Source organism: Amblyraja radiata, chromosome 1 (genome assembly GCF_010909765.2).
Source record: "Amblyraja radiata isolate CabotCenter1 chromosome 1, sAmbRad1.1.pri, whole genome shotgun sequence".
NCBI lineage: Eukaryota > Metazoa > Chordata > Chondrichthyes > Rajiformes > Rajidae > Amblyraja > Amblyraja radiata.
Window position 1 is genome coordinate 181,074,542 of NC_045956.1, and position 12,509 is coordinate 181,087,050.

General features: G+C 47.1%; 1 protein-coding gene across 1 annotated transcript in view; it reads right to left on the reverse strand.

Moving 5' to 3' along the window:
* Nucleotides 1–12,413, reverse strand: part of sfxn5 (sideroflexin 5) — a 133,133-nt gene extending 120,720 nt beyond the window's left edge. Inside the window, exon 1 of the mRNA XM_033035752.1 lies at nucleotides 12,330–12,413. Coding sequence (XP_032891643.1) covers nucleotides 12,330–12,386 — 57 coding nt within the window. The 5' untranslated portion in view covers nucleotides 12,387–12,413. The remainder of the gene's footprint in view (nucleotides 1–12,329) is intronic.
* Between the last annotated feature and the right edge of the window lie 96 nt (nucleotides 12,414–12,509).

Genomic DNA, 12,509 nt, shown 5'->3' on the forward strand with positions numbered 1-12,509 from the left:
TGTCACCACCCGGCGTGCCATTGCGTGATGACGTCACCGCCCGACGCCGTGCGACGTCCAAATTCAGTCGGCCCACCTCCTGCCCAGCTGATTGGTGAGTATGATGTCGGGACCAGCCCCGCACAACTCCAGACGCCTCCGCGGTTGGAAGTGGGAACGGCCCCGCGAGGCCGTACGCCTCAAGCCACCACGTTTGGTCACGCTCGACGCATGCAATCGCATGCTGGTGGGACAGGCCCTTTACTACCAGATTCCTGCCCCATTCACCTCTTCACAAACTCTTCCCAGAGGTGCTGCCAGACTTTGAACTCAACTTCGTTCAGTTCAGTCGAAGGATCTTCGACATTCTGAAGAGGTGGCACAGTCTATCTAGCTGCTTCTTAAACATTGCGATAGTCCCAGCCTCAACTACCTCCTCCGGCAGCTCGTTCCATACACCCACCACCCTTTGAGTGAAAAAGTTGCCCCTATTAAACCTTTCCCCCCTCACGGTGGCGCAGTGGTAGTGTCGCTGCCTCACAGCGCCAGAGACCCGGGTTCCATCCCGACTACGGGCGCTGTCTGTATGGAGCTTGTACGTTTTCCCCGTGACCTGCGTGGGTTTTCTCCGGGATAAATCGTCCCTAGTGTGTGCAGAGTGGTGTTAATGTGCGGGGATCGCTGGTCGGCGCGGACTCGGTGGGCCGCGGGGCCAGTTTCCACGCTGCATCTCTAAACTAAACTAATAAAACAGGGCGGGCAACAGATGACCACAAGCAGGGTGGAGCCCACAATGGCCCATTGTTGGTTGGGAAGGACGTGCTAACGAGAGGGATACAAGAATTTGAACAGTGGAACTAGTAAGATGATTAGGGTGGGATTAAGGGGGGGGGGGGGGGGGGGGGGGAGAGAAGGGGGGGGGGAGGGGAAACGAATGCAGGAGTTACTTAAAATTAGCTCAGTTTCAGTTTAGTTTATTATCACATGTACTGAGGTACAGTGAAAAGCTTTTGTTGCGTGCTATCCAGTCAGCGGAAAGATATTACGTGATTACAATCGAGCTATCCACCGTGTACAGATACAGGATAAGGGAATAACTATTAGTGCAAGGTATAGTCCGATCATAGATAGCCAAAGGTCCTTGATGAGAGAGATAGTAGCTCTCTGGTTGTGGTAGGAAGGTTCAGTTGCCTGTTAACAGCTGGGAAGAAACTGTCCCTGAATCTGGAGGTGTGCGTTTTCACACTTTACCTTTTGTCCGATGGGAGAGGGGAGAAGAGGGAGTGAATAGCAGTGTACAGCAGCTGTACACTGAGACAGTATACAGAGTCGTCAGTTTGGGGCCATTTTCAAGTCCCAGTTGTTGTATGTGCAGGGATCTTGACCTGACCATGAAGGCCCGTTACCAAGGCAACGTTGCAGGGTCGGCCTGGCCAAGTAGCCGTGGTGCCCTCCGCCGCTGCTCCACCGCTGTAGGCCGCGTGCGGTCCACGTGCTCGACCTCTTGGAGCGACTCCTGGTCCAGGCGTGCCCCAGGATGCTGCGGGACCTTTAGCGGCCCTCTCACCCGTCGACCTCCCTCTCGCAGCCCGTCTGGTCACCGGCCCCCCCGTCCCGGCTCCGATCCCTTCCTCTCCGGACCACGGGTGTGAGCAGGTGCCCGGATCGACAGGTTTCCTCTTCCAGGGTGTTGCTTGAAGAAATACCTGTACTTTGTGAGCAGTTTTGGGCCCCATATCTGTGGAAGGATGTGCTGGCTCTCGAGAGGGTCCAGAGGAGGTTTACAAGAATGATCCCAGGAATGAGTGGGTTAACTTATGATGAGCGTTTGACGGCACCGGGCCTGTACTCGCTGGAGTTTCAATTAAACTAAACGGATCCCATTCTCCTCAAAACTATTATCCATCCTCGCCCAAACCCCTTGATCGGATTTCAAGCGCATGTGACATCTCACGCAAGCTTGCCCGGAAACTGATTTTCTTGGGGCTTCTCTATGGAGAGGAGCCTGAAGTCCCCTCTCCTGTTGGGACCAGGCAGCTGCCGATTCACACCCGTTGCCGAGAGTGCGGCCTCACCACAATGAACTAATTACAGTGGGAGAGATAGATCGGTCACAGCCACAGAGGCCTCATCACAAGGGCCGAAAGTGAGAAGATAAATGATAAACATAGAGGAAGGAAAAAATAAAGTCTAAAGGGCCTGGCCCACTTTGCGTTTTTTTTTCAGCGACTGCGAACGTCAGTGACTGACGCCCTAAAAACCGTCAAGTTGTACACACTCCGTGTTACCGACACATCAAGCTGCGACACTCCACGTCACCCGCCTTCACAACACAAGAAGCTTACACCGTAGTATAATAATCACATTGGAAATTAACTTATCTACAATAAATCTAAGGACCAATAATAACTGTTTAATGGATAAGTCGGCGTTTTATATACCCGGGTCACCGGCCGTCACCCACAGGACAGCATACGTCAGCGTGTGACAGGGCACACGACATGATAAGGGCTTGGACACGCTCGAGGCAGGAAACATGTTCCCGATGTTGGGGGAGTCCAGAGCCAGGGGCCACAGTTTAAGAATAAGGGGTAAGTTAGAACAGAGATGAGGAAACACTTTTTCTCACAGAGAGTGGTGAGTCTGTGGAATTCTCTGCCTCAGAGGGCGGTGGAGGCAGGTTCTCTGGATACTTTCAAGAGAGAGCTAGATAGGGCTCTTAAAGGTAGCGGAGTCAGGGGATATGGGGAGAAGGCAGGAACGGGGTACTGATTGTGGGTGATCAGCCATGGTCACATTGAATGGCGGTGCTGGCTCAAAGGGCCGAATGGCCTACTCCTGCACCTATTGTCTATTGTCTATTGTGTATAAGACACCCAGATGTCGCCTGAAGATTTTGAACATTCCAAAATCCAGGGGCGGCAGCGAGACACACGGTGCGTCACGACATGTTACGCCGCGTCACGACCATGCCGCGACAACCTCTTTTCAGGCTGTCGCCGAAAATGTCGCCCAAGTGGGACAGGCCCTTTGGAGTTAGTGAGTTTTAGTTCCCTGAGTGGGGGTGATTGCAGTAAATGTTCTAATGTAAAGGACTATAATGTATTGAAATAGCCCTCCGTTATAAAGGCCTTCATGCTCGTGGGCTCCAGAATGGAATCGCCTATCAACAGTTTGATCAATCAACAGCGCTGTGAATGTGAGGCATAGTTAGTCACCATATTGTGTGGTTATCCAGCCTGACACATCCAATTACATGGACCTCCTGCAGTGAGCGAATGAGTGGACAAAAGGAGAGGCTAATCATTCCTCTTGTCGACACAGAGACGCCGAGGAGAACTCACCAGGACATTAGCCTTCCCAGCAACAGCACATAACCGTGGTGGAGTAGCCATATTATGCTGCGCCCTCTGTCGATTCTTATTCCTGGATCTCTGGGCTTAAGCTTCATAGAGTCACACAGCGTAGAAACAGGCCCATCGGCACAACTTGCCCATATCGACCATCATGCCCCATTTACAATAGTCCCACTTGCCTGCGTTTGGTCAATAGACAATAGACAGTAGGTGCAGGAGTAGGCCATTCGGCCCTTGGAGCCAGCACAGCCATTCAATGTGATCATGGCTGATCATCCCCAACCAGTACCCCGTTCCTGCCTTCTCCCCATATCCCCTGACTCCGCTATCTTTAAGAGCCCTATCTAGCTCTCTCTCGAAAGTATCCAGAGAACCGGCCTCCACCGCCCTCTGAGGCAGAGAATTCCACAGACTCACCACTCTCTGTGAGAAAAAGTATTTCCTCATCTCCGTTCTAAATGGCTTACTCCTTATTCTTAAACTGTGGCCCCTGGTTCTGGACTCCCCCAACATCGGGAACACGTTTCCTGCCTCTAGCGTGTCCAAGCCCTTAACAATTATATGTTTCAAGTAATTTTAGCAAGTAAGCAGTTGTGGAAGTAAAGAGTCTTAATAAGGATCATTTAGGTTTTGTCACTGTGATATTGCTGACTGGTTTGTCAACACCTGCAGCACCATGAATGATATTTTCTGTTATGACACCAAGTGCCTGAATGATGAGGATAAATTCAGTTAATTATGGAATTTACAGAAGTAGCATCATTTACAATTCTTTAGGCAAGCACTGCAAACAAATTTGCTGTAATTTAATACATTGTCATCACATCAGTTACGAGTAATGACACTATATTATTAAACCAAAGGCAAAGACAGTTTACAATAAAAACAGAAAATACTGGAAATAATTGGTCAGGTAGCAACTGAGGAGAGAAATGCAATTCACATTAGTCTGAAGAAGGGTCTCGACCCGAAACGTCGCCCATTCCTTCTCTCCAGAGATGCTGCCTGTCCCGCTGAGTTAACCATATAACATATAACAATTACAGCACGGAAACAGGCCATCTCGGCACTACAAGTCTGTGCCGAACAACTTTTTTCCCTTAGTTCCACCTGCCTGCACTCATACCATAACCCTCCATTCCCTTCTCATCCATATGCCTATCCAATTTATTTTTAAATGATACCAACGAACCTGCCTCCACCACTTCCACTGGAAGCTCATTCCACACCGCTACCACTCTCTGAGTAAAGAAGTTCCCCCTCATGTTACCCCTAAACTTCTGTCCCTTAATTCTGAAGTCATGTCCTCTTGTTTGAATCTTCCCTATTCTCAAAGGGAAAAGCTTGATCACATCAACTCTGTCTATCCCTCTCATCATTTTAAAGACCTCTATCAAGTCCCCCCTTAACATTCTGCGCCCCAGAGAATAAAGACCTAACTTATTCAACCTATCTCTGTAACTTAGTTGTTGAAACCCAAGCAACATTCTAGTAAATCCCCTCTGTACTCTCTCTATTTTGTTGACATCCTTCCTATAATTGGGCGACCAAAATTGTACACCATACTCCAGATTTGGTCTCACCAATGCCTTGTACAATTTTAACATTACATCCCAGCTTCTATACTCAATGCTCTGATTTATAAAGGCTAGCATACCAAAAGCTTACTCCAGAGTTACTCCAGAGTTTTGTGTCTACCTTCGATTTAAACCAGCATCTGCAGTTCTTTCCCGCACAATGTAATTCACATGGGGACTTAAACAGAATCGCATTGATGCCGTCAACTGCAAGGATTAAGAAAGAACTGCAGATGCTGGAAAAGTTGAAGGTAGACAAAAATGCTGGCGAAACTCAGCGGGTGAGGCAGCATCTATGGTGCGAAGGAATAGGTGACGTTTCGGGTCGAGTCTGAAGAAGGGTCTCTGGTTCTAGTTCTGGTTGATTACCGTGCAAACACCTCATCAGTGGTTATCTCGCGCAGGTCAGATTGAGTAGAGGAGCGAGTAGGTGAATAATTAAATAGGTGAATAAGGAATAGGTGACCCGAATCGTCACCTATTTCCTTCGCTGCATAGATGCTGCCTCACCCGCTGAGTTTCTCCAGCATTTTGTCCACCTTTGACTGCAATGAGTTGAGTTGAGTTTAGTGTCACGTGTACCGAGGTACAATGGAAAGCTTTTGTTGCGTGCTAACCAGTCAGCAGAAGACAATACATGATTACAATCAAGCCGTCCACAGTGTACAGGTACAGGATAAAGGGTAAGAAATGCTGCTGTTGGAGTAGAGGTCTCCTAATTTGAGGAAGGACATCCTTGTGATTGAGGCAGTGCAGCGTAGGTTCACGAGATTGATCCCTGGGATGGCGGGACTGTCATATGAGGAAAGATTGAAAAGACTCGGCTTGTATTCACTGGAGTTTAGAAGGATGAGGGGGGGTTCTTATAGAAACATATAAAATTATAAAAGGACTGGACAAGCTAGATGCAGGAAAAATGTTCCCAATGTTGGGTGAGTCCAGAACCAGGGGCCAGTCTTAGAATAAAGGGGAGGTTATTTAAGACTGAGGTGAGAAAAAAACTTTTCCACCCAGAGAGTTGTGAATTTATGGAATTCCCTGCCACAGAGGGCAGTGGAGGCCAAATCACTGGATGGATTTAAGAGAGAGTTAGATAGAGCTCTAGGGGCTAGTGGAGTCAAGGGATATGGGGAGAAGGCAGGCACGGGTTATTGATTGTGGATGATCAGTCATGATCACAATGAATGGCGGTGCTGGCTTGAAGGGCCGAATGGCCTCCTCCTGCACCTATTTTCTATGTAGAGATTTTAAGCAGTGGAGCGACTGTAATGCGTGATTGCGGGTTTACTTCCGTGACTAGCACGCAAAGAGTTGCATGGTTTTACTCCTCTGGTTCTTGATTCTCCTACTGTGGGTAAAAGACTCTGTGCATCTACCCTATCTATTCCTATCATGATCTTACTCATCGCTGTAAGATCACCCCTCCAAAAAAAAGACTGTGCATGATTACAATCAAGCTGTCGCAGTGCATGGATAGAGAATCAAGGGCATAACATTTAGTGCAAGATAGAGTCCGATAACGTCTGATTAAACGTAGTTCAAAGGTCTCCAGTGAGGTAGATGAGGCATGCTGACTGGTTGCATCGTGGTTTGGTTCGGCCCACCATCAAAGCGATCTTTCGCAGTCGCTGCCTCAAAAAGGCTGCCAGCATCATCAAGGACCCACACCATCCTGGCCACACACTCATCTCTCCGCTACCATCAGGTAGAAGGTACAGGAGCCTGAAATCTGCAACATCCAGGTTCAGGAATAGCTACTTCCCCACAGCCATCAGGCTATTAAACACAACTTCAAACAAACTCTGAACTATAACAGCCTATTGCACTTTATCTGTTTATTTACGTGTATATATATGGTCTATGTGATATAGACACACTGAACTGTTCTGTGTTATGCCTACTATATTCTGTTGTGCTGCAGCAAGCAAGAATTTCATTGTCCTATCTGGAACACATGACACTGCTCCTCTCCTTGCCATTTGTTTTACTGGCTTTATGATGCATGGCTTGTTACCAGACTCAATGTTGTCTGTTCTGTTAGTGCTGGTCATTAAGGACAAAGCTGGTAAAGTAGGCAGCCTAAATAATTACAGGCCCATAGCTTTAGCCAGCATATTGTCAAAAGTCTTAGAAACATAGAAACATAGAAATTAGATGCAGGAGTAAGCCATTCGGCCCTTCGAGCCTGCACCGCCATTCAATATGATCATGGCTGATCATCCAACTCAGTATCCCGTACCTGCCTTCTCTCCATTCCGCCTGATCCCTTTTGCCACAAGGGCCACATCTAACTCCCTCTTAACTATAGCCAATGAACTGGTTTCAACTACCTTCTGTGGCATTGAATTCCACAGATTCACCACTCTCTGTGTAAAAAATGATTTTCTCATCTAGGTCCTAAAAGACTTCCCTCTTATCCTTAAACTGTGACCCCTAGTTCTGGACTTCCCCAACATCGGGAATAATCTTCCTGCATCTAGCGTGTCCAACCCCTTAAGAATTTTGTAAGTTTCTATAAGATCCCCCTTCAATCTTCTAAATTCTAGCGAGTACAAACCGAGTATAACCAGTCTTTCTTCATATGAAAGTCCTGACATCCCAGGAATCAGTCTGGTGAACCTTCTCTGTACTCCCTCTATGGGAAGAATGTCTTTCCTCACATTAGGAGACCAAAACTGTACGCAATACTCCAGGTGTGGTCTCACCAAGACCCTGTACAACTGCAGTAGAGTTCTGAAAGAGTTCTGCTGGAGAGAGTAAATGATTTATTAACTCCACAGATAACCATTTTGGTTGTAGAGCTAAACATGGCACTGAGGTGCATATATGCCCTAAAGGAGATTGTAAACAAATATAGAGGCAAAAACTCTTCAATCCTTATGTGCTTTAATGAAGCTTCCAAAGTCTTGGATTGTGCTAATCACAAAAAGCTGTTTGTGAAAATGAGTCAAAGAGGGGTGCCTAAATACATTGTGGCTTACTGGTATGCCCACCCAAATAAAATGGGGGCAATAGGGTCTCAGCCCCATTTGGGGTTAGCAATGGTGTTAGGCAAGGGGGAATTTTGTTCCCCCTTGCCTAAGTCCTTTTTTATCTTTATATTGATGATCGAGAGCCTGTAATACTGGGTGCAGGATTGGTAATATTTTAGTGAACCATATTATGTATGCAGATGATCTTGTGGTCTTTAGTCCATCTAGCGCTGGTCTCCAGCCGCTCCTTACTATATGTTCTGTGTATGGTGTGGTACATGACATTAAATATAATGCTTGTAAGAATGCTGTTATGATCTGTAGAACCAAAGAGGATAAATGTCTAAAATGTCCTGATTTTAAATTGTCTGACAATAATCTTAGTGTCTGTAATAAGGTAAAATATCTATGGCATATTATTACAGAACAAATGACAGATGATGAGGATATTTATAGGCAACGACGCCTGCTGTATTACAGGCGAATATTCTCTTGCGGAAGTTTGGTGCGTGTGCAGATGTGGTGAAGATGTCGCTATTTAGAGCATACTGCACACCACTTTACACTGCGCACCTGTGGTCGAACTATGGAAAGACAAGTATTCAGAGACTAAAGGTGTCCTATAATGATGCCATTAGAACACTGCTAAGGCAACCTAGAGGTTGTAGTGCTAGTAACATGTTTGTGGCTGCAGGAGTCAGTACTTTAGAAGCTATCTGAAGAAATCATATATATAAATTAATGTGCAGGATAAATGATTCTAAAAATGTAATTATTGTGGCCTTGTCAAACGTACGGTTTAGCACCACACGCTACGAATCCCAGCTGTGGAGACGCTGGTATCGTTGTCACGTTGTCGAACATTGATCATTCTTTTTTATTCTGGATTTTAATTTATGTATTGTGTTTTTTTTAATATATAATTTATAGAAACATAGAAATTAGGTGCAGGAGTAGGCCATTCGGCCCTTCGAGCCTGCACCGCCATTCAATGTGATCATGGCTGATCATCCAACTCAGTATCCCGTACCAGCCTTCTTTCCATACACCCTGATCCCCTTAGCCACATCTAACTCCCTCTTAAATATAGCCAATGAACTAGCCTGTGGCAAAGAATTCCAGAGATGCTTTTATAGTGATATACTAAGATTTTATATGTATTTTATGATGTTTTTATATGCAATGTATTTTTATGTAATGTTGTCCCTTGTCTGGACCTTGAGTCCGAAATAAATGTTATTATTATTATTATTTTTAATAAATTCTCTTGACTTGACTCTTGAGATGGGAGGTCAGGGCCGCTCTCCAGCTGATGAGAGGACGGTTCCGTTGCCTGACAGCGGCTCTCCCCACAATCAGGGCCTTCTATCAGGTCTCCCCCTCAACCTCTGGCATTGCAGAGAAAGCAACCCAAGTTCAACTTCAGCAACTTTGATTAACTCTGCGCCACGTCAAGAAGGCGTCAGGGGAACTGAATAAGCCAAGTCGACGGAACCAGTCAGCAATCCAGCGGAGGGTTTGTGCTTCAGAACCTGCCGTGTTTCTGGGCAAACTCCACCAATGCAGTTACGACACACTGGCATCTGCCTGACAAAGTGGAAAAATTCCCCAGGTACGTCTTGCGACCAAAAATGCAGGACAAATGGAATTGGGCGAATTATTGCCCAAGCAGTCCATTCTCAATCATTATCACAACAATGGAAAGTGTTATCAGTAGTCGTATCAAACGCCACTTATCCAGCAGTAACGTATAGGGCTGTCCAATTTGGGTTTCATTAGCACTAATTGGCTCCAAGCTTCATCGCGGGCTTGATCTAAAGGCGAGATCATGAAAGGAATTCTGGAAATGAGTTGAGAACTATTGCCTTTGCCATCAGTGGTATTGTATTCAGACTTTAGATTTTAGAGATACAGCGTGGAAAAAGGCCCTTCCGTCCAACGACTCTGCGCCGACCAGCGATCCCTGCACACTGGCACAATTCTACGCACTAGGGACAATTTACTATTTTTACTGAAGTCAATTAACCTACAAACCTGTACGTCTTTGAAGTGTGGGAGCACCCGGAGAAAACCCGCGCAGGTCACGGGGAGAGCATGCAAACTCCGTACAGACAGCACCCATAGTCAGGATGGAGCCCGGGTCTCTGGCGCTGTGAGGCAGCAGCTCTACCCGCTGCGCCTCTGTATGCCTTTTTGACAGCGTGTAAGATCAAGGTACCCTTCCTAGGTGGTGGCGGTGGAAGTTGAAGAGGCTGCGAACTGTCCGAGAACTCACTTCCACACCTTTGGAAAGTGCCTTTAAGTTCCATGGTTGGCTCAGGTAGTGGAAGATGGCGGCTCCGGTGCGCGGATGTGGTAGGGCGGCAACTGGAGGTGACGGAACGGCACATTTGTGGTAGCCTCGGGAGGTCCAACAGCCGACCCTGTAGCAGTCTCTTGTGTCTCCGTCTTCATAGAGGCAGGACACAGGTTCCCCCGATATTGGGGGAGTCCAGAACCAGGGGCCACAGTTTAAGAATAAGGAGTAAGCCATTTAGAACAGAGACGAGGAAACACTTTTTCACAGAGAGTTATGAGTCTGTGGAATTTTCTGCCACAGAGGACGGTGGAGGCCAGTACTCTGGATGCTTTCAAGAGAGAGCTAGATAGGGCTCTTAAAGATAGCGGTGTCAGGGGATATGGGGAGAAGGCAGGAACGGGGTACTGATTGGGAATGATCAGCCATGATCACCTTGAATGGCGGTGCTGGCTCGAAGGGCCGAATGAATTTATGGAATTCCCTGCCACAGGGGGCAGTGGAGGCCAGGTCACTGGATGGATTTAAGAGAGAGTTAGATAGAGCTCTAGGGGCTTGTGGAATCAGGGGATATGGGGAGAAGGCAGGAACGGGGTACTGATTGGGGACGATCAGCCATGATCACAGTGAATGGTTGTGCTGGCACGAAGGGCCGAATGGCCTACTCCTGCACCTATTGTCTATTGTCTATGTTTATTATTGTCACGTATACTGAGATACGGTGAAAATCTTTATTTGGGTGATATCCAGTCAAATCATACTATGTACACAGGTGGTGCAAGAGAAAAATATAAAACATAGTGTTACAGTGTTAGAGTAAGTGCAAGGTCCACACTGAGGTAGGTTGGAAGATAGTCATATAGTCATAATACAGCGTGGAAACAGGCCCTTCGGCCCAACTTGACCACACTGACCTTCGTGCCTCATCCACACTAGTCCCACCTGCCCGCGTTTGGCCCATATCATTCTAAACCTGTCCTATCCATGTACCTGTCTAAATCTTTCTTAAATGTTGCAATGGTACCTGCCACAACTACCTCCTCCAACGGCTCGTTACGTACAACTGCAAATATGTTGTCAAGCTGGAAAGGGTGCAGAGAGGATTTACAAGGATGTTGCCAGGACTAGATATAGGGTGTGAGCTATAGGGAGAGGTTGAGTAGGCTGGGTGTCTATTCCTTGGAGCGCAAGAGGATGAGGGGTGATCTTATAGAGGTGTACAAAATCATGAGAGGAATAGATCGGGTGGACGATCGAGTCTCTTGCCCAGAGTAGGGGAATCGAGGACCAGAGGACATAGGTTTAAGATGAGGTGAAAGATTTAATAGGAACCTGAGGGGCAACTTTCTCACACAGAGGGTGGTGGGTGTATGGAGCAAGCTGCCAGAGGAGGTAGTTGAGGCAGGTTCTATCATAACATAACATAATATCCGAGATGAGAAAAACATTTTTCACACAGAGAGTGGTGAATCTCTGGAACTCTCTGCCACAGAAGGTAGTTGAGGCCACAGTTCATTGGCTATATTTAAGAGGGAGTTAGATGTGACCCTTGTGGCTAAAGGGATCAGGGGGTATGGAGAGAAGGCAGGAATGGGATACTGATTGGGGATGATCAGCCATGATCATATTGAATGGCGGTGCAGACTCGAAGGGCCGAATGGCCCACTCCTGCACCTATTTTCTATGTTTCTATGTTTCTATGTAACATTTGAGACACATTTAGACAGGTACATGGATAGGACAGGTTTAGAGGGATATGGGCAAAACACAGACAGGTGGGACTAGTGTAGATGGGACATGTTGGTTGGTGCGGGCAAGTTGGGCCGAAGGGCCTGTGCCCCATGCTGTATCACTCTGTGACATCTAGCAGTGCAGGAGGTATTTTAATGGCTGGTTGCACTGTAGAAATATTTCCTCTGGTTCTTATGGCAATTATCTAATCTAACGTTCCCTGGTTACTGCCGTCCACGCATTGGACGCTGCTTATCTATAATTAATCTATCAAATCCCCTTCCATTATTGCAAAATTAGTGTTTGTTTTATTGTGTAACTATAAGCATCAAATCATTGGCCTGTTAACGGCTCGCCCCAGGCCCGCAGGGAGTGGAATGGTTACCGCAGCCGTGCGGGGAATGTCACATTCACTTACAGCTAATGAGACTGCACTGGCAACTGCTCCGCTGTAGCCCAGGAGGAACTTCGACATCCCAGTCGGCTGTGGATTTAAGGGAAGGAAGAGTGGGAGAAGGAGTGAACGAGAGAGAGAGAGGGATACAGAGAGTGCAAGTGACAGAGAGTGGTGGGGGTGGGGGTGGGGGGGGGGGAGAGA